Source organism: Paramormyrops kingsleyae, chromosome 20, assembly GCF_048594095.1.
Source record: "Paramormyrops kingsleyae isolate MSU_618 chromosome 20, PKINGS_0.4, whole genome shotgun sequence".
Taxonomy (NCBI): Eukaryota; Metazoa; Chordata; class Actinopteri; order Osteoglossiformes; family Mormyridae; genus Paramormyrops; species Paramormyrops kingsleyae.
Genome location: NC_132816.1, coordinates 23,479,499 through 23,501,414, shown reverse-complemented (window position 1 = coordinate 23,501,414; position 21,916 = coordinate 23,479,499). Strand labels below are relative to the sequence as shown.

Here is a 21,916-nt window from a genome sequence, read left to right as displayed (position 1 = left end):
GTGTTTGATCCTTTTATCTGTTGATTGCCCTCACCTTTGCTTGTTCCTAGTACTTGTTATTGCCCACACCTACTTCATGTTTATCCTCAACATGTCTGCAAGTGCCTGCCCTCACTTGGTCATTGTAATTATTTCACTGTAGTTGTTCCAGTTTAGTAGTTTTGTATTTGCCCCTGCACTGCTATTTGTTCCTGTGTTGCCCCCTGCTTTAGTTCTTTAGTTCTACCTACCTGTGTTTAGACCCCTTGTGGTTCTTTTTATTTCTTGTTTGTTTCTTTTTGTTCTGCTTAAAATAAAGTCCCATATTTAGCTTGAGCCACAACGTGGATCGTCCCTTTGTCCTTCCACCATGCCCTCCCTTAACAAGACTTCTCTTTGAGATTATTCCTGGAAAATGAGAACCATGCAGGTTTTCCTTTTCTTTGAAGCACCAAAAACGTTGTAGCATGATGTGTTTGATTTAATTTGCTTTACTTGACACGCCCTGTAATGTTTTGAGCATGCTCTAATATCACATATGGACTGATAGGTAATATGGACTGATAGGTACACACTCACTGATACTGAAACACACTCTCTGATACACACTCACTGACACTGAAACACACTCTCTGATACACACTCACTTACACTGAAACACACTCTCTGATACACACTCACTGACACTGAAACACACTCTCTGATACACACTCACTGACACTGAAACACACTCTCTGATACACACTCTCTGATACACACTCACTGACACTGAAACACACTCTCTGATACACACTCACTGACACTGAAACACACTCTCTGATACACACTCACTGATACTGAAACACACTCTCTGATACACACTCACTGACACTGAAACACACTCTCTGATACACACTCACTGATACTTATACACTCTCTGATACACACTCACTGATACTGAAACACACTCTCTGATACACACTCACTGACACTGAAACACACTCTCTGATACACACTCACTGATACTGATACACTCTCTGATACACACTCACTGATACTGAAACACACTCTCTAATACACACTCACTGACACTGAAACACACTCTCTGATACACACTCACTGACACTGAAACACACTCTCTGATACACACTCACTGACACTGAAACACACTCTCTGATACATACTCACTGACACTGAAACACACTCTCTGATACATACTCACTGACACTGATACACACTCTCTAATACACACTCACTGACACTGAAACACACTCTCTGATACACACTCACTGACACTGAAACACACTCTCTGATACACACTCACTGACACTGAAACACACTCTCTGATACATACTCACTGACACTGAAACACACTCTCTGATACATACTCACTGACACTGATACACACTCTCTAATACACACTCACTGACACTGAAACACACTCTCTGATACACACTCACTGACACTGAAACACACTCTCTGATACACACTCACTGACACTGAAACACACTCTCTGATACACACTCACTGACACTGAAACACACTCTCTGATACACACTCATTGATACTGACACACACTGATACACACTCACTGACACTGATACACACTCTCTGATACACACTCACTGACACTGAAACACACTCTCTGATACACACTCACTGACACTGAAACACACTCTCTGATACATACTCACTGACACTGAAACACACTCTCTGATACACACTCATTGATACTGACACACACTGATACACACTCACTGATACTGATACAAACTCATTGATATACACTCACTGATACGTACTCCATGAAACACTCACCGATGCACACTCTCTGATGTACATCAATGTAACACTCTCTGATACATGCTCACTGACACACACTCCCTGATACACACTCAGTAAAACACTCACTGATACATACTCTGTGATACACATTCACTGACCAGCTTAGTGATACACACTCACTAACACACTCACCAATGTACACTCTCTAATACATACTCACTAATACCGATACTCTCTGATATATGCTCTCTGATAACACTTCAGCTTCTCATGTAAGCAGATAATACACAGTAGCTGTTTTTTGTGTTGTGAAAGATTGCTGAATGTATTTCATAAAATTTCTGGAAAAAAACATGTAAAAATTACTGTCTAATGCATAATAGCACGTTTTCTCATTGTGATACACATATGAAAAGAAAAAAAAATGTTTTCTGCATGTGTGGACTGAATTTGCAAAGATGAAATTGAGATACGGGCACACAGGTCACAATCCAAATGTAGCATCATCAGGAACAGAAAACAGGATCTTCAAGCAATTACCTGACGATTAAACGTCACTGAGGCCATGAGAAATATCAGAAGTTAATAAGTACATGGATATAATTAAGCCCTGCAGAGCAGGAAGGCTTAACGAGAATCCTGTCATAAACATAGGGGAGTTCGCAGGCCGATTATCATGTTAATCTCTGGAGTAAATCCTCAGCTGCTGGCTGGAGTGATTACGTATCCCTGGCCTTTGCTCTTTGCTCCGATGAGTGTGAAGTTAAACACCTTTATCTCGCATGAGAACGTTGGTGGCAAGCTGTAGGTGGATCAGTCACGAGGCTGTAAAGGGCCTTATAACACAGTATGCGGGCAAATAGGCACCATTTAGGTAACGCAAATCGACCACCAGGATTAAAAAGCCGGTGGTACATGACACAGCTCACTGCAGTCACACGTCGTGCTCTGAGACAGTTCACAGTGCACCCAGCTGTCTCAGAGTCCTGCTGACTAGGCTTAGCTTGGGGGTGCTGCTCAGTCAGGATGATTGCTTCAGCCCAGCCCCTGTAAGCAATGCTGCCATCCATTTCAACTCGCAAGTTGGAAATCTAAGCTTCGAGTCAAAAATTTCAACTGGAACACACCCTGAAGTTGGAATTCTGACTTGGAAAGTCCAAGGATCCTCAGCAACCCCAAGCTTAGAATTCAAGATGGCTGTGCCCTTTATCAACAGAAGTGAAAGCTGAACTTATATACTGCATATTAGCACTTATGTCTTGTTTATGTTTCATAAAATCGGTCACACACACAGTACTGCTCAACTGTTTGCATGTGCAAAATATTGCATGATACACTGTTATCAACTGATATCGCTAAAATGGCTAACAATGAACCTGGCTAGCACAGGGACCAGTTTCAGAAAGCAGGATTTCTTGCTTAGCCAGATAGTTTGTCATATTTAAGGTACCGGTAGTCTGGGCTAAATGCAAGTCAACAAAGATAAAGGCCATTTAAACTGGGGTACCTTAAATCTGACAAGTTGTCAGGCTAAGCAAGAAATCCTGCTGTTTGAACGGGTTTTGTTCTGAGGAATCAAGGCCTGGCAAAAATTAAAATAAGAAAGTTTAATTTAAAAAAGTACAAGTCAATAGATTTAAAAGGATATATGAAATACTGCTACTGCCAGTTTGATAGCACCAGTGCTGTTAACTACTCTGCCTCAGACTGCCTTGATTCAGTCTGGTCCGCAAACGTGAATGCAACAGCTAACAGCTAACAGCCGAGCTGGGAGCTCCAATGTCATGTTGGGCCAATTACTCTGTTCCTGAGATGTGTTAATGGCCACAGGTGAGCAACTGGCATTACTAGGGACAGACATGTGGCCCCCAGTCCATCGATCAGATACTGAGAAGCAGGTATTCCTGAAGGGTCTGTGTTTCTCAGCCTCATTGGACCCCATGTGACTGCTGGTTTTCACTCTCATTAGCACCACTATTGATTTGGCTCAAATAAGGTGTTACCTGAATACCCAGGTGCATGTAAAGTCTCCTGAAAACATGTTTTGCTTTCTCAGATTTACTATGATTAAAAAATAAGCATGTACAGAAAGTCTAGAACAAGAACAGAATTATTCTTCAAGGACCTGTGTAGTATAAACCTGCCAAACACTGACCTTCTAGGACCTGGATAACCATGTTGCACTGTGACCTTCTAGAGCCTGCATTGTGCATCATGGAACATTGGTCTATCCAGGAAGCCACAGGCCCAGGGCAGGGAATAACCCATGGCAGGGTGCCAACCCATCTCAGGGCAGGGAATAACCCAGGGCAGGGTGCCAACCCATCACAGGGCAGGGAATAACCCAGGACGGGGTGCCAACCTATCGCAGAGCAGGGAATAATCCAGGACGGGGTGCCAACCCATCTCAGGGCAGGGAATAACCCAGGACGGGGTGCCAACCCATCAGAGGGCAGGGAATAACCCAGGACAGGGTGCCAACCTATCGCAGAGCAGGGAATAATCCAGGACGGGGTGCCAACCCATCTCAGGGCAGGGAATAATCCAAGGCAGGGTGCCAACCCATCAGAGGGCAGGGAATAATCCAGGACGGGGTGCCAACCCATCTCAGGCCAGGGAATAATCCAGGGCAGGGTGCCAACCCATCAGAGGGCAGGGAATAACTCAGGAGGGGGTACCAACCTATCGCAGGGCAGGGAATAATCCAGGACAGGGTGCCAACCCATCACAGGGCAGGGAATAATCCAGGGCAGGGTGCCAACCCATCTCAGGGCAGGGAATAATCCAGGAGGGGAAGCCAACCCATCTCAGGGCAGGGAATGATCCAGGGCAGGGTGCCAACCTATCGCAGGGCAGGGAATAACCCAGGACAGGGTGCCAACCTATCGCAGGGCAGGGAATAACCCAGGACAGGGTGCCAACCTATCGCAGGGCAGGGAATAACCCAGGACAGGGTGCCAACCTATCGCAGGGCAGGGAATAACCCAGGACAGGGTGCCAACCTATCACAGGGCAGGGAATAACCCAGGACAGGGTGCCAACCTATCGCAGGGCAGGGAATAACCCAGGACAGGGTGCCAACCTATCGCAGGGCAGGGTGCCAACCCACCACAGGCACACTCACACACCATCTACACATATTCACACCTGTGGATGATTTGGCAGCTCAAATTCACCTTAATGTGTTTTTGGACTGTGGGGGGGGGGAGGGAACCAGAGTAGCCGGAGGAAACCCCACGACGATAAGGGGAGGACATGCAAGCTTCACACACATAGAGTCACGGAGGAGACTTGGACCCAAAGGTTTGGGGCATCTTGCTAACCACAGTTCTGCCATGACGCTCCACATTGTGTTGTACAATAACGATTGAAATGTAATTCACATACCACATACTGTGAAACCTACAATAATTGCATACATTAATCAATCTTATCCGGCACAGGTTCGTGGTGTTGATGAGCATTGATCTAATTTGTTCTATTTTCAGCAAAATCCACTGATGGTTCTTCTAAAGCTGTTTCCTCTAGAAAAGTGAATTTGTAGTGATTTCATTGTTGGCCCACTGCCCCCTGCTCATGTCTGTAGTTTTATTCAAGCCCTTTTATCTGTAAGAAGATTACTAAAGTCCAAAAGTCGTAGGTGTGTTGTCCATCCCTTGAGTGATCCCAGCCGAGACGCGTCCTCTTCTTTCTTCGTTTGGCTTGAAGACTCTGTGAGAATCTGTGAGGACCTCAGAAACAACTCTGCTGAGCCCAGAGGCCATCTCAAGATTTGTCTGACAGAGGTAAGAAGAGGGAGCACAGCCGAATTCTCTGCCGCGTCCTCATCAGAGGAGAAAGCTGTGTGTCAATGGGATCCTAGTATTTTTATAGGAGGTGGAATATGAGGTAAAATTTAAGCTCAATATCAGATATAAGTCTAATTATTTATTCTGAACAAAAAAAATATGTACAACTTACTAAAATAACTCTTTTTCTACTATTTACATTTACACAAGGTGCATTACAGAGCCACCAACAAATCTGAATGTGCTCTGCAAACAGCCTAATGCTAACCGAAATACATGCTGTATTTGATGCTTATAAAACAAACCGCTTTCAATGATGGTTGTGCTTAGTGCATTTTTTATAAAGAAAACTTCAGTGAGATGCTTTCCTAACAGTAAATAAGTCCTGATCTCTTTGTTTCCTTCCCATGTTTTCCATCCTTTCAGTGCCTCACGTTTTACTCCAGTTCACTCCCACGCCATTTATTCTCTGTGGAGCCACTGGCTCACTCTGCTTCTTTCTCCAGACACGGTCACTATCGAAAGGCCGGCAGACCACTGACAGCACAACAAATCAATCACTGTGCCCCCCAGTGGCCAGACTGTGATACACACACCATGTCAAATACATCTAAGCCTTTAGAGGATGATTTGGAATGCAGACCAGGAGGCCACAGGCGTATGTCACCTTAACATCAGAAATGTGAATGAGGTCACAGATCATCCATTTACTGCTCATTCCTTTACTTGATACACAATTTAAAGATCAAAAGTGAACATTTATTTGAAAGACTAGTTAATTTAATCTGATCTATTTGCTACTTGTTACTATTCATTGTTATATATTGAAAGTATGTTGTTCATTCGTTCAATATACCAGTGTGTTTCTGCTTTACTGCAGTGAAGGACACCCTTTAGTGTCTAGTTAATTGCTATTAACGCATGTCTAGAAAACCATAATTGTAATTAAAAAAAAAAAAACAACTGTCTGCAGTGATGCATGCTGTCTGTGTCATCAGAGATAATCTCATAGACACACACTTTCATACACTGGTAACGACGTCACACATAGAGTATCTGTCAAACGTCTGAGTACACCTACAGGGTTATCTGTGCCCTTCCTTATCCACGGGAGTGAATATATAAAAATGTAAAACAAGCGGCTACAGATGGCATGTTTGTGTGAGACGAGGAAGGCTGAGGGTTTGAGGTCTGCGCACTTTGGGAGGGCGCTCCATTGGGTGGGGGGGGGGGGGGGGGCAGCTTTCCTGGTGACAGAGTTGGTGACTGACCAGTGCTTTATTCAGCAAGATAATGACCCAAAACACACATCAAAGGAGAGGGCTGATCCTGAACAGAGAGTCATTCATGTTTAGCATGAAGTCATTTGCCCTGCCCTTGATCAGCATCCTTAATGAGCCCTTTCTGGTGCACCTCCTCAGCCAGGAGACCGCAGCATGGAAGCCGTCCTCCACTTCCTGTTCTCACCCCTCCCCACGCCAGTACTCTTGGCTGTGGTTAGCATGGGTGCAGCGGCACTGCTTTGGCTAAACACTCGGCCCGAGGCACTTCGAGCGCCTGTAGACCTGAACCAGCAGACCGTCGGTATCAGGGTGAGCTGTCGCCATGATGAACTGGAGTTACCATGTTTGCTTCTGATTTAGTCATTGACATACTATATTTCATTTTTAATATCTGAAATGTCTATATATTAAAATGCTGAATAAGAATGGCACTCTAACTATCATGAAGGGGGCAGACAGATGCACATTTCCTGATGACCCCTGACCTCTGGCATAGCTCCCAGGGCTTATGGGGGATATCTCAGGGCAAAGACAGCGGATCATATGCAGTAGGGAGCTGGTGTGTCCCTCTGCAGGATGGCGCCAGGAAAAACACTCTGCTGAAAGACGACAAGCTGGTGTCCTACTACTACGAAGATGCTAAGACGCTGTATGAGATCTTCCAGAGGGGACTGCATGCATCAGGTGACTCCAGCTGCCTTTCCTTAACACCTCTAAGGTGAACAAGGTCTTCCAGAGGGTCTACATGCATCAGGAGACCCCAGCTTCCATAACACCTCTGAGGTGATTAAAGTTATTGACTCTGGAGGGAACTCGAAGGCAGAGCAGCTTGATTATCACTGTTAGTGTGAGGTGGTGATGGTTAGGACCTGGAAAGCCATGAGGGACACGCACATGAGGTGGCAGAGCACGGCTCTCTCCTGAGTCAGGACAGCACTCTTATTTGGCCGACTTCCAGTTTTTTGGGCAGCATTTTGTTCTCCGCAGGCAATGGACCGTGTCTGGGTTACCGGAAGTCAGGACAGCCATACCACTGGCTAAAATACAAGCAGGTAATATCCAGTCTGTACCCCTCAATCTGTACCCCCCAAGAGTGAACCTCCCCCACCAAGACGTACCCTCCAGCATGTACCCCCCCCACCAGGATGTACCCCCCAGCATGTACCCACCCACCAGGGTGTACCTCCCCCCACCAGGATGTAACCCTCCTCCCCAGGGTATACCCTCCCCTCTATGGTGTACCTCCCCCCCGCCCCCCATGCATTGTGCTCTCTGCTGCCTCTTATAATTCATCATTTCGAGGAGCCATAGCCCTCTGGCCCGGCCTTCCCCTCTGGCCCCGCCTCACCCTCTTGCCTCGCCTCCCCATCTGGCCCGGCCTCCCCCTCTGGCCCCGCCTCCCCCTCTTGCCCCACCTCCCCCTCTGGCCCGTCCTCCCCCTCTTGCCCCACCTCCCCATCTGGCCCGTCCTCCCCCTCTTGCCCCACCTCCCCATCTGGCCCGGCCTCCCCCTCTTGCCCCACCTCCCCCTTTGGCCCGGCCTCCCCCTCTTGCCCCAGCTCCCCCTTTGGCCCAGCCTCCCCCTCTTGCCCCACCTCCCCCTTTGTCCCAGCCTCCCCCTCTTGCCCCACCTCCCCTTCTGGCCCGGACTCCCCCTCTTGCCCCACCTTCCCCTCTGGCCCCGCCTCACCCTCTTGCCTCGCCTCCCCCTATGGCCGAGTCTCCCCCTCTGGCCCAGCCTCCCACTCTTGCCCCACCTCCCCCTTTGTCCCAGCCTCCCCCTCTTGCCCCACCACCCCTTCTGGCCCGGACTCCCCCTCTTGCCCCACCTTCCCCTCTGGCCCCGCCTCACCCTCTTGCCTCGCCTCCCCCTATGGCCGAGTCTCCCCCTCTGGCCCAGCCTCCCCCTCTTGCCCCACCTCCCCCTTTGTCCCAGCCTCCCCCTCTTGCCCCACCTCCCCTTCTGGCCCGGACTCCCCCTCTTGCCCCACCTTCCCCTCTGGCCCCGCCTCACCCTCTTGCCTCGCCTCCCCCTATGGCCGAGTCTCCCCCTCTGGCCCGGCCTCCTCGTCTGGCCTGGCCACTCATTGCAGCATCTGACCTTTGACTCTGGATGTTTCAGGTGCTGCGTCGTGCGGAGCAGCTGGGCTCAGGGCTGCTGTATCAAGGCTTGACTCCATCCCAGGAGCAGTTTGTCGGCATCTTCGCACAGAACCGCCCAGAGGTCCAGGCTGCATTTCTCATCAAACTTGAGGGATGTTGTATCAGCTGTATCATGCTGTATCAACTACTAGTTTCTCCAAACAAGCATTTCAGAGCCTAGTACAACATAGCCTGTAATACATCATCAGTGTTACCATCTCCCACAAAGACTTTATCAACACGCAGTTAGCAGATGCACTGAAATGTGTCCCTCAGACATCACATGACCTTGAATAGCCTAGAAGAATCCATAGAATCCTATCATTGCTGTGGGCTTATGTGCCATGTGATGGACTCTCCTGTAGTGGATCATCGCGGAGCTGGCCTGCTACACCTACTCCATGGTGGTGGTTCCTTTGTATGACACCCTGGGACCTGAGGCTCTGGTTTTCATAATCAACAGAGGTAACTAATCCTACCCACAAGTACAGGGGCAGACTTACCATGAGGCACAGTCAGGTAGCTGCCTGGGACCCCAGAAACTGGGGCCGGTTTCCATGACAGCCTATGACCCTCAGAGAAAATAGTCCGCCCCTGTACAAGAACCAGTTTATATTATCTTTAAAATAAATAAGGATAACTGAGCTGGACTGGTTCAATCCCTTGTTGTATGTGTACATAAATAAAGGCAGAGCTGAGTGGCTGGCATAATCCGGTCCCTTTCCATACTGCCATCAGCGGAGATCTCCACAGTGATCTGCGACAAGCCAGACAAAGCAGAGACGCTGCTGGCGAACTGTGAAAAAGGGCTCACGCCTGTTCTGAAAACCATCATCCTCATGGATGCCTTTGCGCCAGAGTTGACAGAGAGGGGCCACAAGTGTGGTGTCACAGTGCTGTCTCAGAAAGACCTGGAGGTAGGAGGGCCGGGGGGGCCTGGTGCTGTACTATGGGTAGTAGGGCCAGTGGGGGCTTACCTACCTATTGCATTAGAAGCAGTCAAAGGACATGGCGCTGGACCCTTGGAGGTATGAGGACAGCACTTCAGCCGTATACTAAAACGTTTCTGTCAAGTGCAAAACCTCAGCGGACAGATCTGGCCACCCTCCCTAATCATCACATTAATGAGATCCCTGTAGGTTTCGGATGGTGTGGCTAATCCCAGGAAGAGAGCTGCTCCTTCTCTACTTTGGAATGACCAGAATGACAGGAAAAACAATAACATAACAGTGATACTCTCTGTCTTTTAGGACCTGGGAAGAGATCACCTACAAAAGCCAGCGGTGAGTTACAGTACTCTTGCATTTTCCGAATAAAACTAGCTCTGGCATTTACTGTCCTTTGCTGAAGTCATGGTTCACGGTGATCTCCTTCATAGCCGCCGGAGCCGCAGGACCTCAGCATCGTGTGCTTTACAAGTGGGACCACAGGTGCGGTCATAGTGCAGTATGCAGCCGACCAAGACCACGAGGATTTACAGGCAGACACAGTGACCCAACTCACTCTGGGTCCATATACACCACAGACATCCGCTTCCAGCCCACTACCTTTCTCCTGCGTTTACACGCTGCATTAATAAGTATGTGCGTGAGTTAGTGGAGTGTCAGCAGCCCTGTTAGGTACAGATACGCACTGGATGCTTTTGGGGCTTTCCGTGTTTTATGGCATGTCTGAGCTGCTCTGTTTTACATGCTCCACTGATGTTACTGCAATCGCAGGTGACCCCAAGGGGGCTATGCTCACCCATGAGAACGTGGTGTCTGACGCAGCAGCTGTGCTCCGCAGCATTGAGGTTAGCTTGTTGTCTTCTTACTCACTTTGGCATCAATATCACAGTGTGTGCCAGTAATGCTTCCTGTTTCCCTATCTCTGGAGGCAGGAAACAAAGCACAAAGCCCAACTGTAAGAGCATCATGTTCTGGTGCTTTGGTTTGAGGATGTGTTTCCTAATTTCAGGGGGCCTTTGTCCCGGTTCCCCAGGATGTCTCCATCTCCTTCCTTCCCCTGGCTCACATGTTTGAAAGGGTTGTTCAGGTATGACATGCTTGGTCTGTGTAGGAAGCCCAAGTCGTCCCCTCCCTACAGCTCACACCCTGCTCTCGGCCCATCAGCTTCATAACGTTGGTACACTAATACTGCTTTTCCACTGCCACCGAGATCTGAACTGAACCCAAGCCATACTGCAGCCATACTGGTGCTGTACCACAAACTGCCGGGTCTAGCCAGGGTTGGGGTGGCTCCTTTGTTAGCTGCATGGCTCAGTTAATTGATGTAATAAAGTCACATAAGCGGGATGGAGAGCGATGGTCATCTTCTGCCTTGCAGACGGCGATATATGGTGCTGGAGGCAGGGTGGGCTTTTTCCAGGGAGACATCAAGCTGCTTCCCGATGACATGAAGACGCTGCAGCCCACTGTCTTCCCTGTGGTGCCCCGTCTGCTCAACCGCATCTATGACAAGGTGGGCCTCGGTCACGGTCAGGGGCGGGCCGGCGCGCTCCTACACTATGGCGGCGCCTCGTTCACGTTCCGGGGCGGGCCGGCGCGCTCCTACACTATGGCGGCGCCTCGGTCACGTTCCGGGGCGGGCCGGCGCGCTCCTACACTATGGCGGCGCCTCGGTCACGTTCCGGGGCGGGCCGGCGCGCTCCTACACTATGGCGGCGCCTCGGTCACGTTCCGGGGCGGGCCGGCGCGCTGCTACACTATGGCGGCGCCTCGGTCAAGTTCCGGGGGCGGGCCGGCGTGCTCCTACATTATGGCGGCGCCTCGGTCACCGTCAGGGGAGGGCTGATGTGCTCCCATGCTATGGCTCAGCCTCCGTCATGGTTTGCCACCTTTCAGGTCCAGAGCGGCGCTCAGACTCCACTTAAAAGATGCCTCCTGAATCTGGCTGTGAAGCAGAAGCTGAATGAGGTCCGGCAGGGAGTCATCAGGAACAACAGTCTTTGGGACAAGCTCATCTTCTCCAAAGTGCAGGTGCAGCCAATGATCACATGATGCTACAGTCACATGAAATGCACATGGCAGGTAAACTAAAAAGGTATAACTTCCCTTTAGGCCTCACTGGGTGGCCGTGTCCGTGCGATTATCACGGGGGCTGCACCCATCTCTCCCACTGTCCTCGACTTCCTCCGGGCCAGCCTGGGCTGTCAGGTGACCTGTCCTCTTGATTACTCTTCAAATTTAGGGCTACATGATCTAAAATGGCAGCAATGGGAGGGATGAAGCCTGTGTCATACTGGGGTGCTTGCAGCTGTAATTGTTGTGGTCTGGCCTATGCTAACCTGGCCTGTGCCAGTCTGGTCTATGCGAACCTGACCTGTGTCAGTCTGGCCTGTGATAACCTGTGGCCTGTACTACGAAGCGGGGTTACTGGCTTATCGGGGTAACTTGTCGGATTTAAGGTACCACAGTTTAAATGGACTTCATATTCGTTCACTTACATTTTGCCCAGACTACCTTAAATCCGACAAGTTAGCCAGTAACCCCTCTTTGTAGTACAGGCCACTGGCCTGTGCAGGTCTGGCCTATGTGAACCTGGCCTGTGTCATTCTGGCCTGTGCTAACTTAGCCTGTGCCAGTCTGCTTATGCAAACCTGGGCTGTGTCAATCTGTCTTGTGCTAATTTAGCCTGTGCCATTCTGGCCCGTGCTAACTTTGCCTGTGTCAATCTGGCTTGTGCTAATTTAGCCTGTGCCAGTCTGGCCTGTGCCATTCTGGCCTGTGATAATCTGGCCTATGGGAGCAGCAGTGCTAACTAATTGCGGCTCTCCACTTCTGTAGATCTTCGAGGGTTATGGTCAGACTGAGTGCACTGCCTGCTGCACATTTACACTGCCAGGTGACTGGACAGCAGGTAAATCACCTGTAGGTAAAGTTTTCGGTATGTTGTCAGTCTTCAGGCATCCGACTAGCTACTTCCTGCTGCTGACTTCCTGCCTTTTGCATAAGGTCAGAATTTTGATTTTTTTCATGTATAGATAATAATCATCTTTCCATAATACATCCAATACATTTGCACAAATTAGTGACACATTAAATAGCTGTTTTACACACGTCTTTGCACTTAGGACATGTGGGACCCCCAATAAACTGCAATGTGGTGAAGCTAGTGGATGTTGAAGAAATGAACTACTTTGCCTCCAACAGCGAGGGAGAGGTAACCCTTTGCCTGCTTATCCAGATGCTTCTCACGTGACAGTTGGTGTCTGTAGAGGGGCCTTTGTAATCAGCAGTTATAATGTACAATATGCCACTGTCTCTTGCCAGGTCTGCTTGAAAGGTAAAAACATCTTCAAGGGCTACCTGAAGGACCCGGAGCGGACAGCCGAGGCCCTGGACCAGGATGGGTGGCTGCACACAGGCGACATTGGCAAATGGATGCCGGTATGTCATCAACCGCCCCACCGACACCTTGTCCACATAAAAATACCTATGATGGCCACTCAGAACCCATCTCTTATGAAGCTGCCGACCGACTCCAGCTTTAGTTTTGCTGCTGTCAAATCGCTGTAGGTTTCATTACACTGCTGTCCAATTGCCCCAATTTATTTTTATATAGCACCTTTCACAAGAGTCTCGCCCCAAGGTGCTTTACATGGGTGTCTTGTGATACAATGCAACATCATTGAGAGAGAACAATAGAAATACAGGGAAGAGGAAAAACAAAGAAAGGAAGGAAGGAAGGCAGGTGACAACGAACACAGGAGAGGAACCAAAAACTCCCAAATAGGGAGAAGAAAAACGTCTGGTGGTTTAAGGTGAACTGGCTGCCTTACCCTCCCCCCAAACATGAGTGGGCTTGCTTTCTAAAAGCAAAGTGTAAACTGTGATCAAAATCAAAGCCAAAGTCCATCAATGAGTCAGTTCTCCACACTGGCCTGTGTAGGGTGTGGACTGAAGGCTGCACCCATGATGTTACAGTTCATAAGTCATATCTATGAGGTCACCCCTCTATGGGACAGAAACAGGACTCCAGCTCAGATGGTGACCGCCCCTGGATACCATCCAGACATGTGGGAAGGCAGAGAGCATGGATGATCAGAACATGCACTGACACATTAATGGACAAGCATGGTAGATAGAAATGGCATGTATAACAGCACGTTACATGAGGAAACTAAACTGAAGTAATAGGTCTTAGTAATAGGAGATTTAAAGACAGAAGGATTTGGCTGCTTTAACATGCTGGCAAACCATTCCACCTGGTGACAATTCAAGCTGCTGCATTTTGAATATGCTGCAAGGTTTAATATGCCGTGTGTGCTCCCAGATAACAGAGCAGTCTAACCTACTGTATACAAAGGCATGTACTATATTTCAGTCTTGAATCTTGTATAGTAAGGAACCTACATAGTTGACACACTTTGTATGCTGTTCTTCTGCTGTTCTTAGACAGCAATGAAGGAGTAGAGTAGTTAACTTGTTGATTAATTTCTCCAAGGGACATTGGGGGTCTGCTTCAGTCTACCCTGGTGTTCCAGAGATTTCTGTCATTAGGTTATGGGTAGGAGCCTCTTAGGGTGAGACGAAGCAGCATTCTGCTCCTTTCCTCCCTGCTTTCATCTGCTCTGTCTTTCACCTTCTGTCTTCTCCAGAGTGGTGTGCTGAAGATCATCGATCGGAAGAAGAACATCTTCAAACTGGCCCAGGGGGAGTACATTGCCCCTGAGCGGATAGAGAATGTGTATGTGCGGAGTGGCCCTGTCGCCCAGGTCTTTGTGCACGGAGACAGCCTGCAGGTGACTTGTGGGAGCAGTCTGCAGCCGCCTCCACCTCACCAATGTTCTCATGAAGCACATTTCACATGGTGGGTCAGAGGGTGGGGTCTCGTTTGCTCTCTGGATGACCTCACATGCTCCTCCCACTTTCCCTCAGTCAAGTCTTGTTGGCATCGTGGTGCCTGACCCTGAAGTACTGCCAGACTTTGCTGTAAAGCTGGGGGTCAAAGGTTCTCTGGAGGAGCTGTGCCAGAACCAGGTACGAGACCCAGCACTCACAGGCATACTGCCCCACATCTGCTTGGGGGGTCACTCACCTGCCATCATCCTGTCCCACCACACACAGAAGCTAAAGAAAGCCATCCTCTCAGACCTGGTGAAGCTGGGCAAGGAGGCAGGACTGAAATCCTTTGAGCAGGTGAGTAACCAATCAGTGCGCATCTTCCTGTATAAATGAAACACAATCACAGCTGACATATACCCCAAACGCACGTCAAGGTGAAAGAGCTGCACCTGCATCCAGAGCCTTTCAGCATCCAGAATGGGCTGCTGACACCCACGCTCAAAGCCAAGCGGGCCGAACTGACCAAGTTCTTCAAGAGTCAGATTGACAGCCTGTACGCTAACATCCAGTGAGGCGGGATGAGGCCAGGGCCCACAGGTAGGGGCGACCCGTACGCTAACATCCAGTGAGGCGGGATGAGGCCAGGGCCCACAGGTAGGGGCGACCCGTACGCTAACATCCAGTGAGGCGGGATGAGGCCAGGGCCCACAGGTAGGGGCGACCCGTACGCTAACATCCAGTGAGGCGGGATGAGGCCAGGGCCCACAGGTAGGGGCGACCCGTACGCTAACATCCAGTGAGACGGGATGAGGCCAGGGCCCACAGGTAGGGGCGACCCGTACGCTAACATCCAGTGAGGCGGGATGAGGCCAGGGCCCACAGGTAGGGGCGACCCGTACGCTAACATCCAGTGAGACGGGATGAGATTCCCCAGAACTGCATCCCAGAGGGTAACCACCTCTTTGTGTAGCAGCAATACACTTGAATACAATGAATGAAAAGGGAGAAATAGGAAGGTTCCAGACAGCCTGTTAATCTGGGTCATTTATTTCCTGTAATCAACAGTGCAGGTGACAGTTTTAGAAAATATAATAAAATAAAACGAGTCATTTTTTCCTGTACAAAAAAACAGCAAGAAGACCATGACTAAGCCGTGGGAGCAAGAGGAGCAGGGTCCCCCCCTGGGAGGCCCCAGGTGGAGCGTCAGTCGTCCTTCTTGCCGCTGCCAGTCGCCGAGCTGCTGGCCGCGTCATATAAGCACTTCTCCACACAGCGGCGTGGGAACCACCCCCGCATGCGGCCGCCGGCTGGAAGGGCACCAGGCGAGGCATCAGGGCCTCATTCACACTGACCAGGAAACACTAACCGTCTGACGCAGATGGTCAAATAAAGTAGTGCAACAGTAAGAGCTGGTGGTGAGTGTATCTGCCTCTGGCTCCCCTACCTTTGGCCTGATCTTCATCCAGAACCTTGTCTCCATACATCCACCACCTGCAGCAGCAAAGGAGGGGAGGGAAGCCTCAGTTGAGCCGCCCAACCCGTGTGCCCCTGGCAGCTTTACGCCCCGTCACCGAGGCGCGTTAATGCAGCACAGCCAGCAGCTGCACTGTGCTGACACTCCGCTGCAGAGTCAGTCTAAATAAAGTGAACTGTGCTGATGCACATTTAAATAACTGGAGTAATATGTGCAGGCAGCTGTGGTCTACTGGATCTCAAATGACGTAGCTGAACTTCTCTGCTATCTGAACTTCTCAAACAGAACATCCAGCACTGAAGTACTTTGGATTTGTTGCAAGACTAGGCCCTGGACTGACCAGGAAGAGTTTAAGGCCTAGAAATGGTGTGCAGATAAAAGAAAGGCTAGTTTAGTGACAGAGTGCTTGCTGCACATTTAAATAACTGAGGTAGCATGTACAAGCGGCTGTGATCTGCTGGATCTACCCAAACTCACTTGGTCCCCCTGGTGGCGAACACTGTCTCCCCACGGCTGAGTGGGATCCTGGGCTCCTCGGTGCATGGTGTCCTAATCAATGTCTGCACACCCTTCCCCAGTGGGCAGCAGGCACCACTGTAGTCCTCGATCACCCGATACTGGACCTGAGGAGTCAGCAGGTAGCACAAAGAGACTAAACTGGCCGAAAGAACAGGCAGGTTCCTCCAGTGAGCAGAACCAGTGCGCGGGTCATGTACCAAATGGCTCTCGTGCAAGGCATGTGACAGGCAGGTACAGGCTGCACAGGCTGCAGAGAGTGCAAACAATTAAGGCAGGCACAGGCCATGGTGAATCACTATGGCGCAGGCAAGCACAGAAGCACAGTGAATAACTACGGCATAGGCAGGCACAGGGTGCAGGGAATCACTACGGCACAGACAGACACAGGCTGCAAAGAATCATGATAGCACAGACAGAGGCCATGGTGAATCACTATGGCACAGCCAGGCAGAGGCAGCAGTGAATCGCTACAGCATAAACAGGTATGAGGTGCACATGTGACCAAAAATCTGTCCAGTCTGACTACATTTTTTCCTTGGTTGCACTGGTGTGCCTAAAATTTTGCAGGTTTATCTGTTTTTTTTCAGCATCAGAGCCAATTAAAGGCAGAGAAGGGGTGGGTCTAAGGAAACTCGTTGGTAACATTGTTGGGCAAAATGTAAACAATTTAAAAACAATAAAGCACATAAACATTCATTGATATAGGCCCATTTTATTAAAGCTTAGTGCCACTATTGATCTAAGTATATATTGATAATCTTATAAAACATGTCAGTTATACTCTCAAGGTAAATGTGATTTCTTAATAATAAAAATACCTTTAAAACATTTGTAAATGTACAGTTTCAGAAACACTGGTCTAAGAGACACATCCATATCTAAGAGTAGCTCACACTTGAGTCATTTGAGTTTTAGAAAGGCCACAATTTGGGTGCACCTAAAAAAATAATTACATGCACCAGTACAACCAATGCAAAAAGTTAGCCTGGAGCCCTGGAGTCACTATGGCACAGGCTACAGTGAATCACTATGGCACAGGCAGGCACAGGCCATAGTAAACCACTATGGGCAAACATGTGAAATGCAGCTACTTACACTTCGCACCCGCTTGTCAGCTTTCTGTTTTAGCTGTTCGATCTGGAAGATGAAAAAAAGGCAACACAGGAAGTCAGGGCTGCTGCCAGGCTCTCGCTCCGCAAGAGCATAAACATTAAAGTTGGGGTCCATATACAGTATAATGCAGATAGTCTGTCAGCTAAAGGTCTAAAAGCAGATGTGAATTGTTAAACAATGACGTATGTAGTCTACGGTTACTATGATACAACTCTGAATGCAGCAGCACACAATCAAATGTGTGTCCAGAGCAGACTGGAACGCTCCATTCCCATTTGAGCCCTCATGCCTTTATGAATACTGACATACATGTGTGTTGTGTGTGCAGTGCAAGTATGACTGCTTCATCAAGAATGGTTCTGCATCCTAAAGCGCTGTCAGGTCTCTGTAGCCTCTGTAGACACAGGCCTAATCCCGTCAGGGTGTGTGGTCAGTCAGTCAGAGAGATGCATGCAGACACTGTGCAAAGACTCCTACTGAGATGGACTGAGGCACAGGCTCAGACCTACGTACCGTCAGAGTATGCTGATGGCACCTCTCATGCACTGGCCACTCGATCCCATCTCCTTCAGGGGTTCCGGACCACGTGAACACCTGCCTGAAGTTCTCCCACCTGCTACCCAGGTCATATGGGAAGATGAACTCTTCCCCGGTCTGGTAGTACTGGATTCGATCTTTGGCCTGTGAACCAAACGTTTTCCAAGTGAATTATGTAGTGCTTTTATGTGGCTTCAAAGTAACTTAGGCCGCTCTGGTTGAGTGACTGGTGTGCTGTGTGATAGTGTTTCTGTGGGCTTCTTTGCTCCTAAAGCACAACGCCACCTAGTGGCTCCGGTATGTTTTGCCAAGTGCTCTATGCTATGTTTGTTTGAAATGGAAGGAAATTTCATTGTAGTGCATCAACACGCCATGTGGCACAAACTGTGAGAGCGATGGAGTGAGAGAGCGAGGGTTTGCACCATCCAACAAGGGTTGAGGACACTCACCTTTTCCTCAATCCAGGCTTCAATCGAAGTCTTATTCCTGAAAATCACTTTCATCTGAATGAAAAGTGAAAAGCGATGAGACTGATTACAGGAAAAAGAGCATGAGTGTTACCTGCAGCAGGAGCACAGTGTACCTGTATGACGAAGAGCATGCCTACAGCGATGGTGGTGCCCAGTGCCAGACCCAGACCGAAGAGTGTGGCGGCGAAGGCAGGCACGCTGAACGGAATGATGGCCTGGGGACTCCACTTCACGGCGCTCATGTCGATTTTCACCGAGCTCCAGCCAAACGAGATCTGCGGGTTAGGGTCAGAACCATGCACCTCAGAGGACAAGAAGGACAAGGGAATGAGAGGGGACATGACACGAGGACGTGACACGAGGACGTGACCCTCACACTCACCCTATCAGACAGCTGGGTATACATGGTCATAATGAAAATGAAGGCTGCATGGACGCATCCAAGCGGGGCCAGAAGCAGGAAGCTGGTGAAGTAGGCGTGGTTCAGGTGGCCACAGCAGTTATTGATCCAAGGACAGTGGTGGTCCATCTTCATGACGCACCTGGGAGACGAAACAAGCCAGGCACCATCTTAGCTGCTATGTACAAGCTACAGTGACAGGATGTTAGAACCAGCACAGCATGACAGTATGATTCACTATCATGTTAGCTAGCTGCAAAATTCCCCACTGCTTTTACTGGCCTTGCAGTCTTAGTGATCACACTACATAAGACAGAATGAAAGGTGCCTGATTTGATGCTGCTGCTGAATGCACTGCTATTCATGATAACGAGTGTGACAATGTGTTGCACAAACACCTGTGTCTCACCTGTTACACTTGCGGCAGTGGTGGGACCGTGGCGATTTGAATCCCTGACACACCCGGCAGAACTGCAGGTACGGAGAATCCTGAACATTCTCCTGTCGGGGGGAAACCGAATCCATCACAGGTCCTTTAGCCAAGCCAATGTCTACCTGTCACACTGCATGCAGGCAACGCCGTCTGCCAGTCACACTGCACGCAGGCCACGCCGTCTGCCCGTCACACTGCACGCAGGCCACGCCGTCTGCCCGTCACACTGCACGCAGGCCACGCCGTCTGCCCGTCACACTGCACGCAGGCCACGCCGTCTGCCCGTCACACTGCACGCAGGCCACGCCGTCTGCCAGTCACACTGCACGCAGGCCATGCCATCTGCCCGTCACACTGCATCCGTGCTACACTGTCTGCCCATCACACTGCACGTGTGCTACACCATCTGCCTGTCACACAGCATGCATGCTACACAGTCTGCCAGTTACAGTCCATACATTTTACACTGTCTTCCTGTCACACTGACACATTCATGGTCAGTACACACTATCCCTCTGACCACTGTGGTGGCTGCCTCTATTCTACGAGCAGCTTGAAACCAGGTAAGGCGGCCACATACCGGCTTCCAGCCAAGAGGAATGTAGCCAGGACCCACAAACATGGCATTGAAGTAGTTGTAGAGGATAAGCACAGTCCAGTTGATGAGCATGATGAAATTGATGCTCCCCCCTGTGGTATCAAGGGGCCAGAACCAGATAACAGAGTCCAGGATGGCCACAGAGGAGCACACCCCGATGACAGACAGTGCAATCACTGGGCCCCAGTGGCACAACCTACGGAGCTCCTGAAGGTTTTCCAGCTTGACGACGTAGGACAGGATACTCATTTGTGTGTAGGATGCTGATGGCAGTATCAAGATGGCAGGGCGAAGGGGCGTACGTGTGTGTCTCACCTCCCTCCCCGCAAAATCAAAATGGAAGAAGAAAATTGCAAAGATGATGATGAAGGATTGAGTCTTATCATCAATAGTTCCCACAGAGACGCTTCGTCACAGATCATCCGAGCCGTCTGTGTCCGAGAGTCCTCTGCTCCAATGCTCCGCAGCATCCTCCTTCAACATTATTGCGAACATCCTGTTCACATGAGAGAGGCCGTCCTTCCAGCTGCAGGAAACAACCAATGCCTTATTTACAGTGTTATGATCAGAGTTACAACTGTGTCATCTAGCACAGCAAATGTGAGCCCATCAAAGCATAAATACAAAAAAATAGAAACCCTGTAAAACAGACTAATTCCCATTTAATCAAAAACGTCATGACACACTAACGCATAAACACCTTGTTTTTCTGCCCAGGAACGTAATCACTGAACAAGAAAGCTAGACCATAAATTTCCAAATTAACAGACTATCAAAGGTTCAAGTTAATTCGCTAAATTCAGAAACATACATAACATTCATCAGAAACGTAAATAAAATATATTTGATATTTAATATAATTACAGATGTAGATACAGATGCAAGTATACCACATGCTACTAATGTGTTATTACAGGTCAAATCTCATCATCTGCAGCAACAAACCAATAAAGGTTTGTATGATAATCATTGCAAACGATTACATTTTGTAATTAATTGGCCATGTTTCCTGTGTGAAGTGAGGAGCTTTATGTTCAGCTAATCTGACATCCTGCTAAATAAAAATAGAACTGATTTTTACGCGGAAAACCGCACCAACGATCAAGTAACACAAATTTATCAAGATGAAATCGAAATGACATATGTTATTTAAATCTAAAATAAGTGAGCATATTTCTTTTTGCAGTTTTCTGCCGGCGTTCTCTTTCCAGTCATTTTTACCGCCTGTCTCATGTTTTTCCATGTCATCTTACACCTCATGTGATCACCATAAAGCCGCATACTCTCTACAGCTTACATAAGATAAATGTCAGGAAAATACACCATGTTCTTCACATTTAGTAAAGAATAGTTTAAACATGCACGATAAGGTATTTTATATTGCAGAAAAGGCATTTTTTCACTTGTTAACTGTTCCTTTAAAGGAAACCAACCTCCCCTGTTACTTCCTGGTTTGTTCTTCTCGCCTGCTTCACCAGATACTTCCTGAAAGTGTTACACGATTATCCGTCCGCCCATTTTAGTGACCAAAAGCTGAGCCGAGTCAGGGCTAATTAATCGTAGGTCAAGTTTCACACAAGCCTGCGCGTATGTTCAACATCACCTACAAAATACAACTGTAGTATTAATT

General features: G+C 48.9%; 2 protein-coding genes across 4 annotated transcripts; one reads left to right on the top strand and one right to left on the bottom strand.

The window, feature by feature from the left end:
• The first annotated feature begins 4,975 nt into the window (after positions 1 to 4,975).
• acsl5 (acyl-CoA synthetase long chain family member 5) lies at positions 4,976 to 16,148 on the top strand. Of its 3 annotated transcripts, XM_072703676.1 has the most exons (23): positions 4,978 to 5,046; positions 5,384 to 5,528; positions 6,953 to 7,123; positions 7,390 to 7,498; positions 7,802 to 7,866; positions 8,937 to 9,038; positions 9,322 to 9,421; positions 9,695 to 9,873; positions 10,207 to 10,239; positions 10,335 to 10,386; positions 10,675 to 10,748; positions 10,913 to 10,990; positions 11,282 to 11,416; positions 11,800 to 11,934; positions 12,016 to 12,111; positions 12,742 to 12,814; positions 13,029 to 13,117; positions 13,228 to 13,344; positions 14,556 to 14,699; positions 14,836 to 14,937; positions 15,025 to 15,096; positions 15,177 to 15,339; positions 15,875 to 16,148. In XM_072703676.1, the coding sequence occupies exons 3-22, from the start codon at positions 6,968 to 6,970 to the stop codon at positions 15,312 to 15,314; spliced, it is 2,049 nt and encodes a 682-aa protein (XP_072559777.1). In that variant the 5' UTR covers positions 4,978 to 5,046; positions 5,384 to 5,528; positions 6,953 to 6,967; the 3' UTR covers positions 15,315 to 15,339; positions 15,875 to 16,148. The 3 variants fall into 3 exon arrangements, with proteins under 3 accessions (XP_072559779.1, XP_072559777.1, XP_072559778.1); XM_072703678.1 differs by lacking the exon at positions 15,177 to 15,339 and having other exon boundaries at positions 4,976 to 5,046; XM_072703677.1 differs by lacking the exon at positions 4,978 to 5,046 and having other exon boundaries at positions 5,374 to 5,528.
• zdhhc6 (zDHHC palmitoyltransferase 6) lies at positions 15,769 to 21,812 on the bottom strand. The gene is made up of 11 exons (XM_023839622.2): positions 21,720 to 21,812; positions 20,269 to 20,812; positions 19,665 to 19,756; positions 19,238 to 19,397; positions 18,969 to 19,130; positions 18,835 to 18,888; positions 18,362 to 18,529; positions 17,831 to 17,872; positions 16,694 to 16,839; positions 16,187 to 16,233; positions 15,769 to 16,049 (listed from the first exon to the last, which is right to left on the bottom strand). The coding sequence occupies exons 2-11, from the start codon at positions 20,533 to 20,535 to the stop codon at positions 15,946 to 15,948; spliced, it is 1,242 nt and encodes a 413-aa protein (XP_023695390.1). The 5' UTR covers positions 20,536 to 20,812; positions 21,720 to 21,812; the 3' UTR covers positions 15,769 to 15,945.
• Between the last annotated feature and the right edge of the window lie 104 nt (positions 21,813 to 21,916).